Source organism: Rhinoraja longicauda, chromosome 41 (genome assembly GCF_053455715.1).
Source record: "Rhinoraja longicauda isolate Sanriku21f chromosome 41, sRhiLon1.1, whole genome shotgun sequence".
Lineage (NCBI taxonomy): Eukaryota > Metazoa > Chordata > Chondrichthyes > Rajiformes > Arhynchobatidae > Rhinoraja > Rhinoraja longicauda.
In genome coordinates, this window is record NC_135993.1 from 1,517,286 (window position 1) to 1,544,784 (window position 27,499).

Here is a 27,499-nt window from a genome sequence, read left to right on the forward strand (position 1 = left end):
ATTTCGTTCGGTACCTCGGTACCGAATGACAAATAAAGCTCTGTACTCTGTATTCTGTATAGAAACTTACAAAATTATTAAGGGGTTGGACAGGCTAGATGCAGGAAGATTGTTCCCGATGTTGGGGAAGTCCAGAACAAGGGGTCACAGTTTAAGGATAAGGGGGAAGTCTTTTAGGACCGAGATGAGAACGTTTTTTTTCACACAGAGAGTGGTGAATCTGTGGAATTCTCTGCCACAGAAGGTAGTTGAGGCCAGTTCATTGGCTACATTTAAGAGGGAGTTAGATGTGGCCCTTGTGGCTAAAGGGATCAGGGGGTATGGAGAGAAGGCAGGTACGGGATACTGAGTTGGATGCTCAGCCATGATCATATTGCATGGCGGTGCAGGCTCGAAGGGCTGAATGGCCTACTCCTGCACCTATTTTCTATGTTTCTATGTCACAGTCTGAAGAAGGGACTCGACCCGAAACGTCACCCATTCCTTCTCTCCTGAGATGCTGCCTGACCTGCTGAGTTACTCCCGCATTTTGTGAATAAATACCTTCGATTTGTACCAGCATCTGCAGTTATCTTTTTATACTATGTGACAATTAAACTTGACTTGGATTGTGGAACTACAATCCCCAGAAGGCATTGGGGGGCGGAAGTGCCTGGGACGCTACTTGGCGTGTAGCAACTTGCTGTGTAGCAGTTTTTTTTGCAGCAGCTGCGAGTTTCAACCGCAGGTGAGTGTCGTGCGATAGAACCCTTTTCTAACTGCATTGTTTAATCAAAAAGCCTAATCTTAAGTTTGCAAAGAAGAAAACACCCCGGAGAGCACGCGTGTTTGCATTTTGTGGGGGGTGGGGGGGGGGGTAGATGTAGCAGACAATACCCGGTGGAGGAGGCGAGAGGTGCATGGGGTTGGAGAAGGAGATTGCACTGTGTGTGTGTGTTACTCGCTGCAGTCTGTCCTCTCCAGTGTACATGGGCATGGCAGGCAGTCCCAAAGCTGTCCACTCACATTTCTAACCCACATCAGGACTTAGCCGGCAGCGTGGGCCTCGGTTCTTGCGTTGCAGTCGTTACAGACACAGATCGTGTCATAGAGTTGTCACACACAAGCATGGAAGTAGGCCCAGCTTGCCCACACCGACCTACATGTCCCCCATCTACACTAGTCCCACCTGCCCACACCCCTCTAAACCTGTCACATCCATGTACCTGTCCAAATATGTCTTTTAAAAGTCATAGTCCCAGCCTCAACTACCTCCTCTGGCAGTGTAAGAAAATAACTGCAGATGCTAGTGCAAATCGAAGGTATTTATTTCACAAAGTGCTGGAGTAACTCAGCAGGTCAGGCAGCATCTCAGGAGAGAAGGAATGGGTGACGTTTCGGGTCGAGACCCTTCTTCAGACTGACTGAGTTGAGTAACCCATTCCTTTTCTCCTGAGATGCTGCCTGCCCTGCTGAATTACTCCAGCACTTTGTGAATAAATACCTCACCTGGCTGTTCGTTCCATGCACCCACCACCCTTTGTGTGTAAAAAAAATGCCCCTCAGGTTCCTATTTCTTTAGCCAGAGAATCTGTGGAATCCTTTGCCACAGAAGGCTGTGGAGACCAAGTCAGTGGATATATTTAAAGCAGAGATAGATAGATTCTTGATTAGTACGGGTGTCAGGGGTTATGGGGAGAAGACAGGGGAATGGGGTTAGGAGGGAGAGATAGATTGGCCATGATTGAATGGCGGAGTAGACTTGATGGGCCAAATGGCCTAATTCCGCTCCTATTCCTCATGACCTATTAAATCTTTACCCCCTCACCTAAAACTTATGTCACCTGGTTCTTGATTCACCTATTCTGGGCAAGAGACTGCACATTTACTCTCAGAGTCAAGAGTGTTTTATGGTCAAAAGTCCCGAAAAAGGAACAATGAAATTCCTACTTGCAGCAGCACAACAGATGGCACAAACGCAGTACTCAGTAAACACCAAAATAAACAAAAGAAAATGTTACGTGCTTCTAAATAAGTTCTGAACTGTTCTATTTGATTCTTTGCTGTTGTGTTGCTTGCAAAATGTCACCACGGAAAGGCACTATTTATAGACAATAGGTGTAGGAGGAGGCCATTCGGCCCTTCGAGCCAGCACCGCCATTCAATGTGATCATGGCTGATCATTCTCAATCAGTACCCCATTCCTGCCTTCTCCCCATACCCCCTGACTCCGCTATCCTTAAGAGCTCTATCTAGCTCTCTCTTGAATGCATTCAGAGAATTGGCCTCCACTGTCTTCTGAGGCAGTGAATTCCACAGATTCACAACTCTCTGACTGAAAAAGATTTCCTCATCTCGGTTCTAAATGGCCTACCCCTTATTCTTAAACTGTGGCTCCTTGTTCTGGGCTCCCCCAACATTGGGAACATGTTTCCTGCCTCGAACGTGTCCAACCCCTTAATAATCTTATACGTTTCGACAAGATCACCCCTCATCCTCCTGCGCTCCAAGGACTAAAGTCATACCTCCCTCTAAGTGAAAAGGTTGCCCCTCGGGTTCCTATTAAATAGTTCCACTCTCACCTTGAACTTAGTGCGGCACTGTGGCACGGAGGTAGATCATGCGGGAGCACCGTGCTGAGACCACGGGTTGAGCACCGTGCTGAGACCACGGTGGGGGGGAGAGCTCTGTGCTGAGACCACGGGGGAGCTCCGTGCTGAGACCTTGGGGGAGGGGAGCTCGGTGCTGAGACCACGGTGGGGGGGAGAGCTCTGTGCTGAGACCACGGGGGAGCTCCGTGCTGAGACCTTGGGGGAGGGGAGCTCGGTGCTGAGACCACGGGGGGGGGAGCTCCGTGCTGAGACCACGGGGGGAGAGAGCTCCATGCTGAGACCATGGGGGAGGTGTGCTGAGACCACAAGGGGAGCTCCATACTGAGACCATGGGAGGGGGAGAGCTCCATGCTGAGACCACGGGGGAAGCTCTGCTCTGAGACCACGGGGGGGGGGGGGGGGGGGAGGGAGAGCTCCATGCTGAGACCACAGGGGGAGCTTCGATGTGGAGACCACTGGGGTGGCTACAGTGAGAACAGCTGACTGTTTTGCGGAAATGGGACTAGTGAGATACTCAACTGGGAAATGAAACCGTGGGCTTAAAGAACTGCTTCCTTAAATGTGAGTTTACATAAGACGGGGAGTACTTGTAATAAACGAAACTGATCAAGGACCAGTCTCACTCTGTTACTCCCTCTTCCCCCCTCTCCCATCGGGCAAGAGGTACAGAAGTGTGAAAACGCACACCTCCAGATTCAGGGACAGTTTCTTCCCAGCTGTTATCAGGCAACTGAACCGTCCTACCACAACCTGAGAGCAGTGCTGACCTCCCATCCACCTCTTTGAAGACCCTCTGACTATCTTTAATCAGACTTTACTGGACTTTATCGTGCACTAAACGTTATTCACGTTATTCCCTTTATCATGTACACTGTGGACGGCTCGATTGTAATCACGTATTGTCTTTCCGCTGACTGGTTAGCGCGCGACAACAAAGCTTTTCACCAAAGATAATAGAGCAGAGCAAGATAGGCCACTCGACCCCAAAAAACATAGTACGTCATGGTGCCATTTTAGTAGGCAGAAACTTGCAGAAACATTTTAAAAGAAAAATAACAAAAGTCTGAACATATAAAATTCTTAAGGGGTTGGAGAGGCTAGATGCGGGAAGATTGTTCCCGATGTTGGGGGAGTCCAGAACCAGGGGTCACAGCTTAAGGATAAGGGGGAAGTCTTTTAGGACCGAGATGAGAAAACATTTCTTTACACAGAGAGTGGTGAGTCTGTGGAATTCTCTGCCTCAGAAGGTAGTTGAGGCCAGTTCATTGGCTATATTTAAGAGGGAGTTAGATGTGGCCCTTTTTGCTAAAGGAATCAGGGGGTATGGAGAGAAGGCAGGTACAGGCTACTGAGCTGGATGATCAGCCATGATCATATTGAATGGCGGTGCAGGCTCGAAGGGCCGAATGGCCTACTCCTGCACCTATTTTCTATGTTTCTATGATAGATGAGATCATCACAATAATGGTATCATCACACATACTGTTCCCCCGAAACACTGATTACACAGCGAACGGCGGGTCTTGCTTACTAAAATGGCGGACGTCACGCTCCTTTGCGTACTGCACTTCAGTATGGGCGGTTTCGACGGAGTGGTTCATCTTGCTGCTCTAGTATCTTTGCTTATCACTGTACCTCCGTCCACGTGACAATAATAAACTGATCTGTCTCTGCGTTGCAGGGGTGATGTCGAGTCACAGTGAGCACGTCTTGCAGCAGCTGTGCTCACAGCTGGAGTACGGCTTCCTGTGTGACTGCTCCATTGCTGTGGGAGATGTGCGTTTCCGGGCCCACCGCGTGGTGCTGGCAGCCTGCAGCTCCTACTTCCACAAGCTCTTTGTCAACCAGCCGGCGGACTCCTGCCTGGTGTCCCTCAGCTCCCAGGCCATCAGCCCCGACCACTTTGACCTGATCCTGCAGCTGATGTACACGGGCCACCTGGACTCGCCACCCTCAGACCCGGAGCGTTTCCGGGCCTCTCTGCGCTTCCTCAAGCTCTACAACGCGGGCCGCTTCCAGCCCACGATGGGGGAGAGGGAGGGCGAGGGAGACGGGCCTACCCACCAGGCCTCGGGCAAACCGCTGGTGTTCGGGGTGCAGCTGTACCAGGACAAGGCGGTGGGACAGTCGCAGGCCTCGGCGGCGGTCGAGGGGCCCGTCTCGGTGAAGGCCGAGCTGCCCGATGAGGCTGTGGACCCTCAGGCCTACCTGTGCCACCACTGCGGCCTAGCCTTCGAGGAGCAGGCCGGCCTGAGGGAGCACCTGGGACTTCACGCCGAGAGGCCTCTGCACTGCCCGCTGTGCAACATGGCCTTCGAGCAGGCCCAGGATCTGCAGGAGCACATGTGCGAGTGTGTGAGACAGGGACAGCTGGTCAAGCGGGAGGAGGAGGAGAGGCTGGGCCCGAAGCTCAAGGTCGAGGAAAGCCCAGCTGAAGGGGGGAGAGCCGAAGATCCGAGAGTCCACAGGCCCTGGGGCCTGGGGGCAGGAGTGCTGGGGCCCGAGGGCTCTGTGGGCCGCAGGGGCTGGGGAGAGGCTGAGGACTACGTGCTGGAGGAAGGCGAGGTGCGTTTCCCTGGAGACGACGACCTGGTGCTGGAGAACGCGACGGACGGCTCGTTCAGCAGCTCGGAGAGCAGCGCGGAGGGCGATGTCTCGGAGGGGACCGACGAGGAGGGGAGGGCCGCAGAGGAGCCCCCCGCCCCCCTTTCCGTCCCCTCCTCCGCGGAGCCGGAGCCCCCCGTCCTGACGTTGGCAGAGGGCCGCGACGCCTGCCTGGTCGCGCGCCGCAAGGGCAAGGCCTGGCGCTGCCGGACCTGCGAGGGGTGCTGCGAGGAACGGGGCTGGGACCGCAAGAAGCGACGCCGCAGGAGGAGGGAAGAGGAGGAGGCACCGGCAGCCTCATCTTCCCTCGCCGCCCCGCCCTCCCGCACCCTCCACCGCCAGGGGCCCTACCGCAAGTATGCTCGTGGCCCCGTGGAGGGTGGCCTGAGCGCCCGGCTGGCCTGTCCGGCCTACGCCAGGGCTTTCCCGCGGGAGTTGCGCGTACAGCTGGCAGGCCGGAGCGGGGACACCCGCTTTAAGTGCTCGGTGTGCGGGCGCCACAGCAGCAGGAAGTACGGGCACCTGCTCCACATGTCCACACACCTCTCGGCTGGCCAGGCTGTCTGCCAGGTGTGCTACGAGATCCTGCCCAGCAAGGCCGAACTGCAGAGGCACCTGGAGAGCCACATGTACCCGTGCGGTGTGTGCGGGGAGAAGTTCAGGCTGAAGAAGGACATGGTTGCTCACGCCATCAACTGCTGGTCCAAGAAGCTGCATGGCACTGAGCCAGGCCGGGCCGGTGCCAAGACCAAGGACTGACTCAACCCAACACCTGGACTATGGATGGGCGGCGTTTCAGGTCGAGACCCTTCTTCAGACTGAGTGTGGGTGGGATGGGGTAAAGAAACCTGGAAGAGAGCAGGGGCAGGACAAAGCATAGCAGGTGATCGGGGAGGGGGGGGGTTGATGATAGGCAGATGTTTAGATCAAAGGCCAAAGATTTAAACAAAAGGTGAGACACCGAAGGATTGAAGAGCCCTCCCCCCTCCATCTACAATCAGTCTGACGAAGGGTCCCGAACCAAAACGTCACCTGTCCTAGTTCTCCAGAAATGCTGCCTGACCCGCTGAGTTACTCAAGTACTTTGTGTCCTTTTTTGTAAACCAGCATCTGCAGTTCCTTGAATCCCCAAGACACTGGGATACTGGGTTCTAGATCAATAAGCAAACTGCTGGGAGGGAAAGACTCCGTATACATTCTTCTTTATACGTTCATTCAAAGGATGCCAGATGAATCAGTATTTAATTGCCTACTTTTGGTTATCCTTAACATGGGGTGATGCCTTATTCAACTAAACTAGTCAGGCGGCATCTTTGGAGGGAATGGCATGGATGACGTTTCTTGATACGTTCACTCAAGGTATTCAGGGTATGCCTGCATTAAATTGCAGACAAAAAAAGGGCACAGAGGGCTGGAGTAATTCAGCGGGTCAGGCAGCATCTCTGGAGAACATGGATAGGTGACGTTTCAGAGTGCTGGAGTTACTCAGCGGGTCAGGCAGCATCTGTGGAGAATATGGATAGGTGACGTTTCACAGAGTGCTGGAGTAACTCAGCGGGTCAGGCAGCATCTGTGGAGAACATGGATAGGTGACGTTTCGGGTAGGGTCCCTTCCTCAGACCTTATTTCTGGTCGGTATTGTCAATGTAAATTGTCCACGTCTAGTGCTGGAGTAACTCAGCATCTGTGGAGGGAAATGGACAGGCGCCGTTTCAGGTCGGGACCCTTCTTTAGGTTGGATGTCAAGTATCCATCCCGCCACAGATGCTGCCTGACCAGCTGTGTCCCTCTAGCATGTTGTGTTTTGCTCAAGATTCCAGCATTTGCAGTTTTTAAAAAAAACGCAAAGCGCTGGAGTAACTCCAGAGATGCTGCTCGACCCGCTGAGTTCTTCCAGCGCTCTTATTTATTGTGTTAATTGGACTAATGCTCCCAGTCTGGAATTGAAAGCTGACTGTTTGGGAAATGATGTGGTATTTGGCTCGTTGTTAGTCTGGAGTTTGAGTGTGCATCCGGTGGGGAAACAGGGCTTGCAGATGCAGTCGGATTTGGAAATGCCAAGGGGGGGCTGGAACGTGGACAGGTTTGCCACCAAGTGTCTCAAACGCCTTGGCTTATTGTGACAAGTTGAAATAATTCAAGATTAAACTCACCTGGACCCTGTTAACCTACCGGATTCACTGGAAAATATATTGTACTATTGTGTAACGTAAAACAAAATGTGAAAAGTGTGTTGGGGTATTAAAGATAGACGCAAAGTGCTGGAGTAACAGTTCAAGCAACATCTCTGGAGAAAATGGACAGGTAAAGTTTTGGGACGAGACCCATCTTTAGATCGCGACCCGAAACATTAGTCGCCCATCCATTTTGTGTCTATCTTTGGTATAAACCAGCATCTGCAGTTCCTTTTAATAATAGTATGAGTATTAATGGAAGTAACATTGAGTAACCTGGACAATCTTCAAGTCCAGTGCCAATAAAGTCCTGAGGTTACCAGATTATGAGAGTTTTTCTGTTTTTGGGGAATGCCGGACACAAGTGCCATGTTCCCCAAAAAATTGTTCATTCAAGGCACCATCTGCCTTGAGCAAAAAACAACTTGCTGGAACAACTCAGGACAGGCAACATCTGTGGAGAGAAATGGGCGGCAGTGATTTTACATTCATGTCATATGTGATGGTAGTAGAATTAGGCCATTCGGTCCATCAAATCTACTCCGCCACTCCGCCATACCCCATTCTCCCGCCTTCTCCCCATAAATTTGGACACCCGTATTAATCAAGAATCTCCCTGTGATCTGGTGGGGTTTCTCCAGGTGCTTCGGTTTCTTCCCGCGCCCCCAAAACATACAAGTTTGGAGACTAATTGGCTTGGTAAAATTGTAAATTGTCCCTAGTGTGCTGGGATAACATTGAACTAGTGTGATCGTCAAGGGTGGGCCGAAGGGCCTATTTCCATGCTGTAACTCCAAACTAATCTAATCAAGAGTTGGTGGGCATTAGAGAATGGGGGAATGGATTGCAGAGGTATAGAATGAGAGGGGGATAAGACTACATCCCTGGGATCAAACGTTGACCCAGTGGGCCAAATGGCCAACCCTTTCTAATGACCCAAAACGCATCTGTCCATTTCCTTCCACAGATGTTGCCTAACTAATTGAGCTACTCCAGCAGTTTGTTTTCTGCTCAAGATTCCAGCATCTGCAGCCTCCTGTATTATCAGGGTATCTCCCTGTGAAGTTAGTGGTATCTGTCAAGCAATCTTTCAGTGGATGGGTGTCTGATGATGTTAAACCAAGAGCAGTTTTATGTTGCACTGATTGGAAAAGGTTGTATTTAAAAAATAATATTTGTTCATTGACCTGAGTTTTGTAAATAAATTGTTAATTGGAGAGACTTGAGGTTAATGTTTATGTGATTAAAATATATTATATATTAGACAGTGACCCTTTTATGCTTTTTAAACAATAACCAAACATGTGTAGCGCCAGAGACCCGGGTTCGATCCTGACTACGGGTGCTATCTGCACGGGGTTTGCACGTTCTCCCCGTGACCTGCATGGATTTTCTCCGACATCTTCGGTTTCCTCCCATACTCTAAAGATGTACAGGTTTGTAGGTTAATTGGCTTGGTAAAATTGACCCTTGTGTGCAGGGCAGTGTTAATGTGCGTGGATTGCTGGTCGGCACAGACTCAGTGGGCACCAACAACTTCATACATATAACATATAACATATAACAACTACAGCATGGAAACAGGCCTGTCCGGCCCTACCAGTCCACGCCGACCATTCTCCCTGACCTACATTACATCTGGTTTTTAATAAAATCATTTGAAAAACAAAACACAAATTGGAAGCCTGGGCAGAAATGCCCAAGAAAGTATTCGACAAAGTAATGTACCCTCTTCACCGACCCATCAAACACTCCTGGAGCAGGGATAGATACCAGTATTAAGTTATTGAGTAAATCTCCCCCAGTGTTCTATCACAGAACAGGGGAGACAAAGAGTGAGATTCTGCACCCATCAGACTAAGGGCAGGGATAGCTGAGAGGTACTGAATATAGCTCATGCCTTGTGAAACAGAATCTGATCCAATCAACCCCAGTAGGAGGACTAATAACCAGAAATTATTGAAAAGATTTATAACAATTGATTAAAAAAAAGCCAGAGTAGGCAAGGTGAGTTTGTTTTCTCAATGCAGTTGAACTGATCTCTCTTTTACCTCTGGGTAAAAGCTCTTTATAAACAACCTAAAGCCAAAGTGGTGACAAATGGCCAATCTTCTCAATCATTTAATTTGGAAAGATCTAGTAGACAGGGATGTCCCTTGTCACCGGCTTTATTTGTATTGGCCATTGAACCTCTGGCAGAGCTAATAAGAGCAGATTTAGATATTAAAGGATTTAAAGTTAATCAGGAAGATCACAAAATTACTTTATTTGCTGATGATGTCTTAATTTGTCTTACTAGACCATTGGAATCCTTAAGAAAATTATATTTCAGACTGGAAGAATATGGGAAAGTATCAGGATATAAAATTAATAAAGATAAAACTGAAATAATGCCTCTTGTTGAAGGCAATTATGATCAATGTAAAAGAGAAAGTCAGTTTAAATGGCAAAAAGAAGGCATTAAGTTTTTAGGAGTTAATGTAGATAATAAGTTAAATAATTTGTATAAATTAAACTATAAACCACTAATAAAAAAAATAGATGAGGACCTGAAGAAATGGATGAATCTTCCAATTACATTGATAGGGAGAGTGAATTGTATTAAGATGAATATTTTTCCGAGGATACAGTATTTATTTTCAACACTGCCTATACCTTTGCCAAATAAATTTTTTCAAGAATTGAACAAAACTGTGAGGAATTTTCTTTGGAAAGGTAAAATGCCAAGAGTGTCTCTGGAAAAATTAACATGGAAATTTGAATTAGGTGGATTGCAATTACCAAATTTTAAAAATTACTATCTGGCAGCACAAATGAGTTTTATTTCATCCTTTTATCAAGAGGGTGGAAAAACAGCATGGGTTAAAATTGAAATGGATAAAATAAAAGAATCTTGTCCAGAAGAATTTATATATAAATGGGAAGCGAAGCTATTAGTTAAGGATAAAGAGTCACCTTTGCTAAAACATTTAATTAATACATTGTTGAAAACAGTTAAAGTTAAGGATAAAAGATTTTTCTTAACAGCTAAAACTCCATTAGTAAAAAATGGATTATTGCCGTTTGCTTGGAATAATCAAATACTACAACTCTGGGAACAGAAGGGTATTAAAAATATAGGAGACTGCTATGAAGGGAATATCTTTTTGACATTTTCGCAATTGAGAAATAAATATCAAATTCCAGGGAATAGTATTTTTTTCTATTATCAATTACAATCTTTTTTAAGGGAAAAGTTAGGTAATTCAATGTCTCTATTTCAGATTAAAGGAATCGAATCCTTGATTCAAGGCAAGGGAATTAAAAATTTTATATCATCAATGTATAAACTACTACAGATATCTAGTCCAAAGATAGGAACTCATAAAGCAAGACAAAGATGGGAAACAGATCTTAATATTATTATTGATGAACCAAGTTGGGAAAGACTGTGTTTAGATAGTATGAAAAATACTATTAATGTGAGATACAGCTTAGTACAGTATAATTTTTTGCAGCAACTATATTTAACCCCGGAAAAATTAAATAAATTTAAACCAAACTCATCTGAAAGGTGTTTTAGATGCAACCAAGACGTGGGCACTTTTATACACTCTACATGGGCATGTCAGAAGGTAATTCCTTTTTGGCAAGACCTAAAAAAGTTTTTAGATCAATTGATGAATAAGATCATACCAATGGATTCAAGGTTGTTTTTGCTAGGAGATACAAAAGGAATAATACCAAAGCTAATTTGGATAAACATCAGGAAAGATTTCTCAAAATATCATTAGCAGTAGCAAAAAAATGTGTTGCGGTCACATGGAAAGAACAAAATGTAATAAGATTTGAAAGATGGCATGCAGAAATGCGGAGTTGTATCCCATTAGAAAAAGCAACGTATAATCTGAGAAATGGATATGACTTCTTTTTGAAGGTGTGGAACCCATTCATGGCAAAGCTAGGATTAAGAATAGGAAGTAGTTAAATTCAGGATTGCTTTGATACCTAACAAGAATTTAAAAAGAAATTACTCGGAAGTGACTCCCTCGGGACTCCAGGTTTTTCTTTTTCTTTCTTTCTTCTGCTTTTTCTTTTTCCTTCTTTTGAACTGGGGGGTGGGGGGGAGGGGAGAAAATACAGAACAATACGTGTATAATCAAAGTTATAGGTCAGTGACTATTGTTTACTAAGGAATGTAAAATGTATAACGTATGGGTTCTGTTAAAAATTAAATAAAATATTTTTTAAAAAAAGAAAAAAAGAACTGATCTCTCAAACATTAAATAACTGAATACAAATTTGAAAGGGGATGAGGAATGGTGGTGGTGACACATTGGGTTCAAAAGGACACCAGGTAATTTTCAAGGCACCCAGTGCAGAGGTTCAGCTGATCCACTGCCATCTGCATTAAACACCATGTCTTTACTTAAATGGGAGAGAAAATGGGAATAATGGAAGGTGTGTAGGAATGAACTGCAGATGCTGGTTGACACCAAAGATGGACACAAAGTGCTGGAGTAACTCAGAGGGACAGGCAGCATCTCCGGGTAGACGGAATGTATGACGTTTCAGGTTGAGACATTTCTTCAGACAGACAGGTCTGAAGAAGGGTCTCGACCCGAAACGTCATCCATTCCTTCTCTCCAGCGATGCTGCCTGTCCCGCTGAGTTACTCCAGCACTTTGTGTCTATCTTACGAACAATGGGAAGATAATCAACCCCTTCAACTATCCTGTAACTTGGGCAATAGCTAAATCTGCATCAAATCCCGTGCCTGGGCTTCAGCATGACGGTCGGCAGAGGTAGTTGAGAGCGTGGGAGGCCTAGATTCTTGGCAAGGGTTGCCCCCACCAAGATAGCTTGCAATAATTCCCCCTGATCTCGGTGTCCCAGCCAGATGTTAACAAAACACACACATCGGAGCTTCAATGCTAAACGACAGGGCGTTTCCTTCAACGTACCCAAGACGATAAAGTCAATAGTCAATAGTCAATAGTCGTTTATTTGTCACATACACATAAATGTGTAGTGAAATGAAACATTACCCGCAGTTAAACAATAAGACCAATAAGAATAATCAATAAAAATGCAATAACACATACAATCACAACTAACACCAAACAAAAAGAAACATCCATCACAGTGAGTCTCCTCCAGTCCCTCCTCACTGTGATGGAAGGCCAAAAATGTCTTTTTCTCTTCCCTGCCGTCTTGTCCCACGGTCAGGCTGTTGGAGTTGCCACGTCGGGGCGGTCGGGGCTCCCGACCACGGGCGGAGGCGAACTCAGTCACAAGGTCATTTGTCACCCAATTCAGGAGAGCAGTGGCATACGCTGGAATCCTGCGGTGCTGGGTTTATACAACATACGGGGATTGGGTGGAGAGCCCCCCAAACTTGGCATCACCAACAGTCACAAGATGGCAGGAGGAAGTAGGACCCAGTTGCATCATGTGGAGTTCCAGTTGCCATTTAAATTTTATCCTTTTTCTTCTTCTTCTTGTGCCTGCAGTCTGCCTCAGAGGGCATAGTTTCGTAGCTCTCATCTTTGCCCCTCTTCTCCCGCTTCCTGTGTTTGTGCCCCGCTTCTGCCTCCGGCCGCTCTTTGCTCTCCTTCTTTTTCTTTTTCCTGGACTCGCCTGGAGTTTCAGAATCGACTTCTTGGCTGCTAGGTTCGAGCTCGTCGACCGCCAGTTTCTCTTTCGCCCTCTTCTTCTTGCTTCTCCGCGCCGGTTGCCGTCCCCGCGGGGACCACCCGGGCGGGCCCACCCCGAAAGGCTGGAAGCGTTGCTTCAAATCGGGCGGGATGTTGGGAGCGGGGCTGGTGGGGATGCAGCGTGCCTCTGCGCTGCTGCATACAGCATCCCAGTTCTCATCGATAGTGATGCAGCCAGCAAAATCCGAGCAGCTCTCTGTCCGGCCCTCTGCCTCTGAGGGGAGGATCAGGCTGATGCCCTCTGCTCCACCCGGTGTGGCAAACACATTGTAGACTTTGTCCTCACAAGTCTTAGACTGGATTGTCTGAAAACCAACCAAGGGGATCTTCTTTCCAGAGAAACTGAAACAGAACATCCAAACATTAAACCCTCCCCTGATCAGACCCATGCAAACAGCGCAGTCTCTTGAAGTGAGACACAAAAGGATGCGGGGTGAACCAGTATTATTTAATTGCCTACTTCTGGTTGGCCTTAACGTGGTGAGACGCCTTCTTCAACCAAACACAAAGTGCTGGAGGAACTCAGCAGGTCAGGCAGCATCTTTGGATGGAATGGCATAGCAGCATCAATGCAGACAAGGAACAGGTAACGTTTCGGAGCGAGACCAATAGTCAATAGTCGTTTATTTGTCACATACACATAAATGTGTAGTGAAATGAAACATTACCCGCAGTTCAACAATAAGACCAATAAGAATAATCAATAAAAATGCAAGTCTTGGCTTGCAAATCAATGCAAATCTGAACCCTTCATCAGATTCAGGTTTCAACCCAAAACGTCACCTATCCATGTTCTCCACAGATGCTTGCTGCCTGACCCACTGAGTTACTCCAGCACTCTGTGGCATTTCCTCACTCCCATATTCCTCCCCTCACAGAACACTCGCCCCGCATTTCACTCCCCTCACCCCTCACATTTCACCCTCACCTCCAGTCCCTCGTCACTCCCTCCTTCATCCTCTCCCCCCCCCATGTTTCACTCCCTTATTCCTCCATCCTAAGTGTTCCCTCTCCCCCTCACCTTCTCTCCACTCACTCCCCCACCCTCCCCTCACACATTTCACTCCCTCCCCCACTCTCTCTCCCCCTCCCTCCATTCACCTCCCCACTAACCACTAAACCCCACCCCTCCCCTCACACATTTCACTCCCCCTCTCTCTCTCCCCACTCTCTCCCCACACTCTCTCTCTCCTCTCCCCCACTCTCTCTCCTCTCCCCCACTCTCTCTCTCCCTCACTCTCCCCTTCCCCTCACTTCCCACCCCCCTCACACATTTCCCTCTCCTCCTCCTTCCCTCTCCCTCACTCTCCCCACCCCCTCATCCCTGCCTCCCCCTCCTCTCTCCCTCACTCTCCCACCCCTTCCCCCCCATCTCTCTCTCTCTCTCTCTCTCTCTCTCCCTCCCTCTTTCTCCCCTTCCTCACTCTCTCTCCTCTCCCTCACTCTCCCACCCCTTCCCCCCCTCCTCTCTCTCTCTCTCTCTCTCTCTCTCTCTCTTTCTCTCTCTCTTTCTCCCCTTCCTCACTCTCTCTCCCTCACTCTCTCCCCTCCTCTTCCCCCTCCCCACTCCCCTCCCCTCACACATTTCACTCCGCCATCACTCTCCCCTCCCCCCTCCCTCTCTCCCCACTCCCCCCTCACGCACCCGCGGGGGGTGAAGTCGGCGGGGGCGCGGATCAGCCACAGACGAGCGGCCGCCTCGCGGGTCCCGGGCGGCGCCGCGCGCGGATGAGGCGCGAACTCGGGGGGCGCCTGGAAATCGCGCATCGCCCCGACCGTCAACGGGCTCGCGGGAGGACGACGCAACCACGCCGGGCGTCAGCAGGAGGAGGACGTCACCACGACGGGCGTCAGCGGGAGGACTACGTCACCACGCCGGGCGTCAGCGGGAGGACGACGCAACCACGCCGGGCGTCAGCGGGAGGACGACGTCACCACGCCGGGCGTCAGCGGGAGGATGAGGTCCTCACGCCGGGCGTCAGCCGGAGGAGGACGTCACCACGCCGGGCGTCAGCAAACGTCCGCCCTCCCAACCTACCCAAGAGAGGGGAAGCGAAACGCAATAATCCATCCCGCACTTCCACACATCGCTCTCAAACCCGCGCGTTGCATTCATCAAGCTTAAAAGCACATATCCATTGTGTGACTATCACAACTATGGACCCTACAGCTCTTTGAAACCTTCTTCACCAGTCCCCAGTCCCTGACACCCTCCTTCACCCTTCATGGGAGATTCCAAGATTCTCCCACTGAAGCTGTAGGGGTGCGCACATTCCCCTTTCCAGCAAATTCCGGGCCTGGCCAATGCTGCGGACACGCTGAATGCCACGCAGAGTTTTAATCTGTAGCTTATATTACTTAAAATGTTAGATCTTGGAATAGAAAAAACCCCAACGTACGCCTGTAAATTCTTAAAAGCTGTTTCCCCCTCTCATGTTGTGGTTAGGCCCTTAAAGGGAGGGATTCATTCAACATTTTAAGTTTGCCGACAGATATTGGCAAGGAGCATGTGCAGGGGGCGCTGTTGAGCCAGGGTTGCCATGGGAGATGCTTCTATACTTCCTTATTTAATATCAAGTTTGATTTAATACCAATTCAAGGCAGTGTAAAAGAGCAGAGAGGGATTTATTGTAATGTAGTTCAGTGTAGTTTAATGTGGTTTATTCATGTTCATAAGTGATAGGCGCAGAATTAGGCCATTCGGCCCATCGAGTCCACTCCGCCATTCAACAATGGCTGATCTTATCGAAACATATGATTATTAAGGGGTTGGACACGTTAGAGGCAGGAAACATGTTCCCAATGTTGGGGGAGTCCAGAACAAGGGGCCACAGTTTAAGAATAAGGGGCAGGCCATTTAGAACTGAGATGAGGAAAAACTTTTTCAGTCAGAGAGTTGTGAATCTGTGGAATTCTCTGCCTCAAAAGGCAGTGGAGGCCAATTCTCTGAATGCATTCAAGAGAGAGCTATTAAGGATAGTGGAGTCAGGGGGTATGGGGAGAAGGCAGGAACGGGGTACTGATTGAGAATGATCAGCCACGATCACGTTGAATGGCGGTGCTGGCTCGAAGGGCTGAATGGCCTCCTCCTGCACCTATTGTATATTGTCTATTGTCCTAACCTCATTCTCCTGCCTTCTCCCCACAACCCCAGACACCCATATCAATCAAGAATCTAAGGCAGACACAAAATGCTGGACAGGCAGGGTCAGGCAGCATCTCTGGAGAGAAGGAATGGGTGATGTTTCGGATCGAGACTCTTCAGACTTAATCAAGAATCTTATCTATCTTTAAAGATATCCAGTTCATTTCTACACTGTCCGAAGAAGGGTCTCGACCCGGAACGTCACCCATTCCTTCTCTCCAGAGATGCTGCCTGTCCCGCTGAGTTACTCTAGCATTTTGTGTCTGTCCTGACTTGAAGCATTGCCCATCTATTCCCTCCTGACCTACTGTGATTCCCTCAGCACTTTGTGTTTTGCTCAAGACTCCAGCGCCTGCAGTTCATCATGTCTTCATCAAAGAGCCTCTCCTCTGTGGTGAGTATGTACTAGCTACACTATCATACACATCATGTAGCTGCATTGATGGTTCAGTGGTAGAATTCTCGCCTGCCACGCGGGAGGCCTGGGTTCGATTCCCAGCCAATGCATTGTAGAATTATTATTTGTGTTATGTTTAAATGTCCTGGACGTAAATGTAGATGGGTTGGTTAATATGTTTGCAGTCTGCACAGAAGTTGGTGGAGTTGCAGACTGTCAAAGTACACAACAGGATATAAATCAGCTACAGAAATGGGTGGAGAAATGGTAGATGGAGTTTAAACAGTTTAGTTTAGTTTAGTGATACAGTGCGGAAATGGGCCCTTCGGCCCACTGAGTCCACACTCAGTCCACAATCCCTGCATATTAACACTATCCTACACACTCCAGGGACAATTAAGAACATAGAAACATAGAAACATAGAAACATAGAAAATAGGTGCAGGAGTAGGCCATTCAGCCCTTCGAGCCTGCACCGCCATTCAATATGATCATGGCTGATCATCCAGCTCAGTAGCCTGTACCTGCCTTCTCTCCATACCCCCTGATCCCTTTAGCAAAAAGGGCCACATCTAACTCCCTCTTAAATATAGCCAATGAACTGGCCTCAACTACCTTCTGTGGCAGAGAATTCCACAGACTCACCACTCTCTGTGTGAAGAAATGTTTTCTCATCTTAACAGCAGGGGGACAAACATTCTGGCAGGCAGGTTTGCTAGTGTGACACCTGTGGCTTTAAACTAAGTAGTGGGGGGGAGGGGTTAACAAATTGTGAATATGAAGATGAGGTAAAAGGGAATACAGGAGATATTGCAAAAGACTCTCGGAAGAATGGGAACAGAAGTTCTAGAGCGGAAAAGAAATTAAGGGCAGGGCCAATTGTGAACGATGTGAGAGAGGAGGTAAATACAGAAGTTAAAGTGTTGTACTTAAATGCGCGTAGTATAAAAAATAAAGTGGATGAGCTTGAGGCTCAGTTAGTCATGGGCAAGTATGATGTTGTAGGGATCACTGAGACATGGTTACAAGAGGACCAGGGCTGGGAACTGAATATCCAGGGGTACACAACGTATAGAAAAGACAGACAGGTGGGCAGAGGGGGTGGGGTTGCTCTGATGGTAAGGAATGATATTCATTCCCTTGCAAGGGGTGACATAGAATCAGGAGATGTTGAATCAGTATGGATAGAAATGAGAAATTGTAAGGGTAAAAAGACCCTAATGGGAGTTATCTATAGGCCCCCAAACAGTAGCCTCGACATAGGGTGCAAGTTGAATCAGGAGATAAAATTGGTGTGTCAAAAATGTGATGCTACTGTGGTTATGGGAGATTTCAACATGCAGGTAGACTGGGAAAATCAGGTTGGAAATGGACCCCAGGAAAGAGAGTTTGTAGAGTGCCTTCGAGATGGATTCTTAGAACAGCTTGTACTGGAGCCTACCAGGGAGAAGGCAATTCTGGATTTAGTGTTGTGTAATGATCCTGATCTGATAAGGGGACTAGAGGTAAAAGAGCCATTAGGAGGCAGTGATCACAACATGATAAGTTTTACTCTGCAAATGGAAAGGCAGAAGGGAAAATCGGAAGTGTCGGTATTACAGTATAGCAAAGGGGATTACAGAGGCATGAGGCGGGAGCTGGCCAAAATTGATTGGAAGGAGGCCCTAGCAGGGAAGACGGTAGAACAGCAATGGCAGGTATTCTTGGGAATAATGCAGAGGTTGCAGGATCAATTTATTCCAAAGAGGTGGAAAGACTCTAAGGGGAGTAAGAGACACCTGTGGCTGACGAGGGAAGTCAGGGACAGCATAAAAATTAAGGAGAGGAAGTATAACATAGCAAAGAAGAGTGGGAAGACAGAGGATTGGGACTCTTTTAAAGAGCAACAAAAGTTAACTAAAAAGGCAATAAGGGGAGAAAAGATGAGGTACGAGGGTAAACTAGCCAATAATATAAAGGAGGATAGCAAAAGTTTTTTTAGGTACGTGAAGAGGAAAAAAATAGTCAAGGCAAATGTGGGTCCCTTGAAGACAGAAGCAGGGGAATTTATTATGGGGAACAAAGAAATGGCAGACGAGTTAAACCGTTACTTTGGATCTGTCTTCACTGAGGAAGATACACACAATCTCCCAAATGTTCTAGGGGCCGGAGAACCTAGGGTGATGGAGGAACTGAAGGAAATCCACATTAGGCAGGAAATGGTTTTGGGTAGACTGATGGGACTGAAGGCTGATAAATCCCCAGGGCCTGATGGTCTGCATCCCAGAGTACTTAAGGAGGTGGCTCTAGAAATAGTGGAAGCATTGGAGATCATTTTTCAATGTTCTATAGATTCAGGATCAGTTCCTGTGGATTGGAGGATAGCAAATGTTATCCCACTTTTTAAGAAAGGAGGGAGAGAGAAAACGGGTAATTATAGACCAGTTAGTCTGACATCAGTGGTGGGGAAGATGCTGGAGTCAATTATAAAAGACGAAATTGCTGAGCATTTGGATAGCAGTAACGGGATCATTCCGAGTCAGCATGGATTTACGAAGGGGAAATCATGCTTGACAAATCTACTGGAATTTTTTGAGGATGTAACTAGGAAAATTGACAAGGGAGAGTCAGTGGATGTGGTGTACCTCGACTTTCAGAAAGCCTTCGACAAGGTCCCACATAGGAGATTAGTGGGCAAAATTAGGGCACATGGTATTGGGGGTAGGGTACTGACATGGATAGAAAATTGGTTGACAGACAGAAAGCAAAGAGTGGGGATAAATGGGTCCCTTTCGGAATGGCAGGCAGTGACCAGTGGGGTACCGCAAGGTTCGGTGCTGGGACCCCAGCTATTTACGATATACATTAATGACTTAGACGAAGGGATTAAAAGTACCATTAGCAAATTTGCAGATGATACTAAGTTGGGGGGTAGTGTGAATTGTGAGGAAGATGCAATAAGGCTGCAGGGTGACTTGGACAGGTTGTGTGAGTGGGCGGATACATGGCAGATGCAGTTTAATGTAGATAAGTGTGAGGTTATTCACTTTGGAAGTAAGAATAGAAAGGCAGATTATTATCTGAATGGTGTCAAGTTAGGAGGAGGGGGAGTTCAACGAGATCTGGGTGTCCTAGTGCATCAGTCAATGAAAGGAAGCATGCAGGTTCAGCAGGCAGTGAAGAAAGCCAATGGAATGTTGGCCTTCGTAACAAGAGGAGTTGAGTATAGGAGCAAAGAGGTCCTTCTACAGTTGTACCGGGCCCTGGTGAGACCGCACCTGGAGTACTGTGTGCAGTTTTGGTCTCCAAATTTGAGGAAGGATGTTCTTGCTATGGAGGGCGTGCAGCGTAGGTTCACTAGGTTAATTCCCGGAATGGCGGGACTGTCGTATGTTGAAAGGCTGGAGCGATTGGGCTTGTATACACTGGAATTTAGAAGGATGAGGGGGGATCTTATTGAAACATATAAGATAATTAGGGGATTGGACACATTAGAGGCAGATAACATGTTCCCAATGTTGGGGGAGTCCAGAACAAGGGGCCACAGTTTGAGAATAAGGGGTAGGCCATTTAGAACGGAGATGAGGAAGAACTTTTTCAGTCAGAGAGTGGTGAAGGTGTGGAATTCTCTGCCTCAGAGGGCAGTGGAGGCCAGTTCGTTGGATGCTTTCAAGAGAGAGCTGGATAGAGCTCTTAAGGATAGCGGAGTGAGGGGGTATGGGGAGAAGGCAGGAACGGGGTACTGATTGAGAGTGATCAGCCATGATCGCATTGAATGGCGGTGCTGGCTCGAAGGGCTGAATGGCCTACTCCTGCACCTATTGTCTATTGTCTATTGTCTATCTCGGTCCTAAAAGACTTCCCCCTTATCCTTAAGCTGTGACCCCTGGTTCTGGACTCCCCCAACATCGGGAACAATCTTCCCGCATCTAGCCTCTCCAACCCCTTAAGAATTTTATATGTTTCTATAAGATCCCCCCTCAGTTTTCTAAATTCCAGCGAGTACAAGCCCAGTCTATCCAGTCTTTCCTCATATGCAAGTCCCGCCATCCCAGGGATTAATCTGGTGAACCTTCTCTGTACTCCCTCTAAGGCAAGAACGTCTTTCCTCAGGTTAGGAGACCAAAACTGCACACAATACTCCAGGTGCGGTCTCACCAAGGCCCTGTACAACTGCAGCAGAACCTCCCTGCTCCTAAACTCAAATCCTCTTGCTATGAATGCCAACATACCATTCGCTTTCTTCACTGCCTGCTGCACCTGCATGCTTGCTTTCAATGACTGGTGCACCATGACACCCAGGTCACGTTGCATCTCCCCTTCTCCCAATCGGTCACCATTCAGGTAATACTCTGCTTTCCTGTTCTTGCCGCCAAAGTGGATAACCTCACATTTATCCACATTATATTGCATCTGCCATGCATTTGCCCACTCGCCTAATCTATCCAAGTCACTCTGCAGCCTCCTAGCATCCTCCTCGCAGCTAACACTGCCACCCAGCTTCGTGTCATCCGCAAACTTAGAGATGTTGCATTTACAAATATACCAAGCCAATTAACCTACAAACCTGTACGTCTTATATCTCAATACAATCCAATACAATATATCTTTATTGTCATTGTACAGGGGTACAACGAGATTGGGAATGTGCCTCCCATACGATGCAATAAATTAATTAACTATTCAGTATAAATTTATACAACCCTGTGAAACAAAATTAGAAACAGATTTAAAACAGTATAAAGTTCAAGTAGGTCTGTGCCGGTTCACTGTGCGATGTGACCATCCGGCTCAGCAGGACCGGTTCATAGCAGCTATGGCCCTGGGGATGAAGCTGTTCCTGAGTCTGGAGGTGCGGGCGTAGAAGGCCTTGTATCGTCTGCCTGATGGTAGAATTTTGAACAGACTATTGCAGGGGTGTGAAGAGTCTTTGTGAATGCTGGTGGCTTTTCTGAGGCCAAGTCAAGTTTATTTGTCACATAAACTTGACTTGGCCTCAGAAAAGCCACCAGCATTCACAAAGACTGCATCGTGTGTTGCAGATGTCCTCCAAGGCTGGTAGCTGTGTTCCGATCTGTACATACAGGTAGAGGTTGGATAGACTTAGATTGTTTTCTCTGGAAGGTCGGAGGCTGAGGGGAGTCTTGAGAGATATCAAATTATGAGAGGCATAGATAGACAGTCAGATCCTTTCTCCCAAGGTGGAAATATCCGACACTAGAGGGCATAACTATAAGGTGAGAGGGGGAAAGTTTTTTTTACACAGAGGGGGGTGGGGGCCTGGAACGTGCTGCCAGGGGTGGTGGTGGAGGCAGATACGATCGTGGTGTTGCATTAGTGGTGATATTCTTAGATAGGCACATGGAAATGCAGGGAATAGTGGGATATGGGTCATGTCAGGCAGGTGAGATCAGTTTAGTTGGCATCATGTTCAGCACAGACATAAAGGGCTGAAAGGGCTGTTCCTGTGCTGTACTGTTCTATGTTTTATGTTCAGAAGAAGGCTCTCGACCCAAAACGATAGGATGGTGAATCTGTGGAATTCTTTGCCACAGAAGGCTGTGGAGGCCAATTCAGTGGATATATTTAAGGTGCAGATTGACAGATTCATGATTGGTGCGGGTGTCAGGGGTTATGAGGAGAAGGCAGGAGAATGGGGTTAGCAGGGAGAGATAGATCAGCCATGATTGAAAGGCGGAGTAGGCTTGATGGGCCGAATGGCCTAATTCTACTCCTATCACTGACGAACTTATGAAAACGTCACCCATTCCTTCTCTCCAGAGATGCTGCTTGATCCGCTGAGTTAGAAACATAGAAACATAGAAAATAGGTGCAGGAGTAGGCCATTCGGCCCTTCGAGCCTGCACCGCCATTCAATATGATCATGGCTGATCATTCAGCTCAGTAGCCTGTACCTGCCTTCTCTCCATACCCCCTGATCCCTTTAGCAAAAAGGGCCACATCTAACTCCCTCTTAAATATAGCCAATGAACTGGCCTCAACTACCTTCTGTGGCAGAGAATTCCACAGACTCACCACTCTCTGTGTGAAGAAATGTTTTCTCATCTCGGTCCTAAAAGACTTCCCCCTTATCCTTAAGCTGTGACCCCTGGTTCTGGACTCCCCCAACATCGGGAACAATTTTCCCGCATCTAGCCTCTCCAACCCCTTAAGAATTTTATATGTTTCTATAAGATCCCCCCTCAGTCTTCTAAATTCCAGCGAGTACAAGCCCAGTCTATCTAGTCTTTCCTCATATGTAAGTCCCGCCATCCCAGGGATCAATCTGGTGAACCTTCTCTGTACTCCCTCTAAGGCAAGAACGTCTTTCCTCAGGTTAGGAGACCAAAACTGCACACAATACTCCAGGTGCGGTCTCACCAAGGCCCTGTACAACTGCAGCAGAACCTCCCTGCTCCTAAACTCAAATCCTCTTGCCATGAATGCCAACATATCATTCGCTTTCTTCACTGCCTGCTGCACCTGCATGCTTGCTTTCAATGACTGGTGCACCATGACACCCAGGTCACGTTGCATCTCCCCTTCTCCCAATCGGTCACCATTCAGGTAATACTCTGCTTTCCTGTTCTTGCCGCCAAAGTGGATAACCTCACATTTATCCACATTATATTGCATCTGCCATGCATTTGCCCACTCGCCTAATCTATCCAAGTCACTCTGCAGCCTCCTAGCATCCTCCTCGCAGCTAACACTGCCACCCAGCTTCGTGTCATCCGCAAACTTAGAGATGTTGCATTCAATTCCCTCGTCCAAATCATTAATATACACTGTAAATAACTGGGGTCCCAGCACTGAGCCTTGTGGTACCCCACTAGTCACTGCCTACCATTCCGAAAAGGACCCGTTTATTCCTACTCTTTGCTTCCTGTCCGCCAACCAATTTTCTATCCACCTCAACACTGAACCCTCAATACCGTGTGCTTTAAGTTTGTACACCAATCTCCTATGTGGGACCTTGTCGAAGGCCTTCTGAAAGTCCAGATATAACACATCGACTGGTTCTCCCTTATCCACTCTACTAGTTACATCCTCGAAAAATTCTATAAGATTCGTCAGACATGATTTGCCTTTGGTAAATCCATGCTGACTTTGTCCGATGATTTCTCCACTTTCCAAATGTAATGCTATCACATCTTTAATAACTGACTCTAGCATTTTCCCCACTACCGATGTTAGGCTAACTGGTCTATAATTCCCCGTTTTCTCTCTCCCTCCCTTTTTAAAAAGTGGGATTACATTAGCTACCCTCCAGTCCTCAGGAACTACTCCAGAATCTAAAGAGTTTTGAAAAATTATCACTAATGTATCCACTATTTCTGAGGCTACTTCCTTAAGCACTCTGGGATGCAGCCTATCTGGCCCTGGGGATTTATCTGCCTTTAATCCATTTAATTTACCTAACACCACTTCCCGACTAACCTGGATTTCCCTCAGTTCCTCCATCTCTATAGACCCCCGGTCCCCCGCTATTTCCGGCAGACGGTTTATGTCTTCCTTAGTGAAGACAGAACCAAAGTATTTGTTCAATTGGTCTGCCATCTCCTTGTTCCCTATGATCAATTCACCTGTTTCTGACTGCAAGGGACCTACATTTGCCTTAACTAATCTTTTTCTCTTGACATATTTATAAAAGCTTTTGCAGTCAGTTTTTATGTTCCTTGCCAGTTTTCCCTCATAATCTATTTTCCCTTTCCTAATTAAGCCCTTTGTCCTCCTCTGCTGGACTCAGAATTTCTCCCAGTCCTCTGGTATGCTACTTTTTCTGGCTAATCTGTATGCTTCATCTTTTGTTTTAATACTATCCTTGATTTCCCTTGTTAGCCACGGATGCACTACCTTTCCTGGTTTGTTCTTTTGCCAAACTGGGATGAACACTTGTTGTAGTTCATCCATGCGACCTTTAAATGCCTTCCATTGCATGTCCACCGTCAACCCTTTCAGCATCAATCGCCAGTCTATCTTGGACAATTCACGCCTCATACCCTCAAAGTTACCTTTCTTTAAGTTCAGAACACTTGTTTCTGTATCGACTTTGTCACTCTCCATCCTAATGAAGAACTCTACCATATTATGATCACTCTTGCCCAAGGGGCCTCGCACAACAAGACTGCTAACTAACCCTTCCTCATTACTCAATACCCAGTCTAGAATGGCCTGTTCTCTCGTTGGTTCCTCGACATGTTGGTTTAGAAAACCATCTCTCAAACATTCCAAGAAATCCTCTTCCTCAGCACCCCTGCCAGTTTGGTTCACCCAATCTATATGTAGATTGAAGTCACCCATTATAACTGCTGCGCCTTTAGTGCATGCATTTCTAATTTCCTGCTTGATGCCATCCCCAACCTCCCTACTGCTGTTAGGTGGCCTGTACACAACTCCCACTAGCGTTTTCTGCCCCTTTGTGTTTCGTAGCTCTACCCATATCGATTCTACTTCCTCCAAGCTAATGTCCTTCCTTTCCACTGCTTTAATCTCCTCTCTAACCAGTAACGCTACCCCACCTCCTTTTCCTTTCTGTCTATCCCGCCTGAATATAGAATATCCCTGGATGTTGAGCTCCCAGCCTTGGTCACCCTGGAGCCATGTCTCCGTAATCCCAACTATATCATAATCATTAATAACTATCTCCACATTTAATTCATCCACCTTATTACGTATACTCCTTGCATTGAGACACAAAGCCTTCAGGCTTGTTTTTACAACTCTCTTACCCCTTGTACGATTATGTTGAAAAGTGGCCCTTTTTGATTTTTGCCCTGGATTTGTCTGCCTGCCACTTTTACTTTTCACCTTGCTACCTGTTGCTTCTACCCTCATTTTACACCCCTCTGTCTCTCTGCTCCAGCTCCCATCCCCCTGCCACATTAGTTTAAATCCTCCCCGACAGCACTAGCAAACACTCCCCCTAGGACATTGGTTCCATTCCAGCTCAGGTGCAGACCGTCCTGTTTGTACTGGTCCCACCTCTCCCAGAACTGGTTCCAATGTCCTAAAAATTTGAATCCCTCCCCCTTGCACCATTTTTCAAGCCACGTATTCATATGAAATATCCTCCTATTCCTACTCTGACTAGCACGTGGCACTGGTAGTAATCCAGAAATTATTACCTTTGAGGTCCTACTTTTTAGTTTATTTCCTAGCTCTCTAAATTCACCTTGTAGGACCTCATCCCGTTTTTTACCTAAATCGTTGGTGCCAACGTGCACCACGACAACTGGCTGCTCACCCTCCCCCTTCAGAATGTCCAACATTTTGTGTCTATATTCTATGTTCCATGTTCTATGTTCAATAACTAAGAGTAAACACAGGCATAAGTACATTCACGCGCTTGGTGCCGTCTCGAAGCAGGACATGATTAGCCACAAAAAGCTGGAGTAACTCAGCGGGATAGGCAGCATCTCTGGAGAGAAGGAATGGGTGACGTTTCGGGTCGAGACCCTTCTTCAGATCTGAAGAAGTGTCTGAAGAAGGGTCTCGACCCCAAAAAGTCACCCATTCCTTCTCTCCAGAGATGCCGCCTGTCCCGCTGAGTTACTCCAGCATTTTGTGTCTATTTTTGGTTTAAACCAACATCTGCATTAATGACTTAGATATACATTAATGACTTAGATGAAGGGATTAAAAGTGCCATTAGCAAATTTGCAGATGATACTAAGCTGGGGGGTAGTGTGAATTGTGAGGAAGATGCAATAAGGCTGCAGGGTGACTTGGACAGGTTGTGTGAGTGGGCGGATACATGGCAGATGCAGTTTAATGTAGATAAGTGTGAGGTTATTCACTTTGGAAGTAAGAATAGCAAGGCAGATTATTATCTGAATGGTGTCAAGTTAGGAAGAGGGGATGTTCAACGAGATCAGGGTGTCCTAGTGCATCAGTCACTGAAAGGAAGCATGCAGGTACAGCGGGCAGTGAAGAAAGCCAATGGAATGTTGGCCTTCGTAACAAGAGGAGTTGAGTATAGGAGCAAAGAGGTCCTTCTACAGTTGTACCGGGCCCTGGTGAGACCGCACCTGGAGTACTGTGTGCAGTTTTGGTCTCCAAATTTGAGGAAGGATATTCTTGCTATTGAGGGCGTGCAGCGTAGGTTCACTAGGTTAATTCCCGGAATGGCGGGACTGTCGTATGTTGAAAGGCTGGAGCAATTGGGCTTGTATACACTGGAATTTAGAAGGATGAGGGGGGATCTTATTGAAACATATAAGATAATTAGGGGATTGGACACATTAGAGGCAGGAAACATGTTCCCAATGTTGGGGGAGTCCAGAACAAGGGGCCACAGTTTAAGAATAAGGGGTAGGCCATTTAGAACGGAGATGAGGAAGAACGTTTTCAGTCAGAGAGTGGTGAAGGTGTGGAATTCTCTGCCTCAGAAGGCAGTGGAGGTCAGTTCGTTGGATGCTTTCAAGAGAGAGCTGGATAGAGCTCTTAAGGATAGCAGAGTGAGGGGGTATGGGGAGAAGGCAGGAACGGGGTACTGATTGAGAGTGATCAGCCATGATCGCATTGAATGGCGGTGCTGGCTCGAAGGGCTGAATGGCCTACTCCTGCACCTATTGTCTATTGTCTATTGTCTATTGCAGTTCCTTCTAACACATGATTAGCCGGAGCTGCTGTGGTTCTCTGTCTGCCAGCTGTTCCACATCCAGTTGCAACAGCTGGAATTGGAGCAGAGCACAGCTGGGCTGACCCTTTGGGAAGCGGCCCGTAGGCCGATCGTTGGAGCAGGACCACAGAACTGTCTTGACTTAACGTACAGTAGCCGCGGCTAATGTTTCTGCCGTCAGCAAAGACCAACAGACATGGGCAGAGAATGGGAAATGTGACCTTTTCTCACACCCAGTGTTAATTTTTGTTTAGACACAAAGTGCTGGAGTAAACTCAGTGGGTCAGGT

General features: G+C 47.4%; 2 protein-coding genes and 1 non-coding gene across 3 annotated transcripts; 2 read left to right on the top strand and 1 right to left on the bottom strand.

Moving 5' to 3' along the window:
• Positions 1-653: 653 nt before the first annotated feature.
• LOC144611797 (uncharacterized) lies at positions 654-11,459 on the top strand. Its single transcript, XM_078431055.1, has 2 exons — positions 654-727; positions 4,273-11,459. The coding sequence occupies exon 2, from the start codon at positions 4,278-4,280 to the stop codon at positions 5,952-5,954; it is 1,677 nt and encodes a 558-aa protein (XP_078287181.1). The 5' UTR covers positions 654-727; positions 4,273-4,277; the 3' UTR covers positions 5,955-11,459.
• Positions 11,460-12,350: 891 nt separating this feature from the next.
• polr1g (RNA polymerase I subunit G) lies at positions 12,351-14,873 on the bottom strand. Its single transcript, XM_078430934.1, has 2 exons — positions 14,711-14,873; positions 12,351-13,407 (listed from the first exon to the last, which is right to left on the bottom strand). The coding sequence occupies exons 1-2, from the start codon at positions 14,830-14,832 to the stop codon at positions 12,822-12,824; spliced, it is 708 nt and encodes a 235-aa protein (XP_078287060.1). The 5' UTR covers positions 14,833-14,873; the 3' UTR covers positions 12,351-12,821.
• A 1,773-nt stretch (positions 14,874-16,646) lies between these two features.
• trnag-gcc (transfer RNA glycine (anticodon GCC)) lies at positions 16,647-16,717 on the top strand. Its single transcript has one exon. It is a non-coding gene; the product is annotated as a tRNA-Gly (tRNA).
• Positions 16,718-27,499: the final 10,782 nt, after the last annotated feature.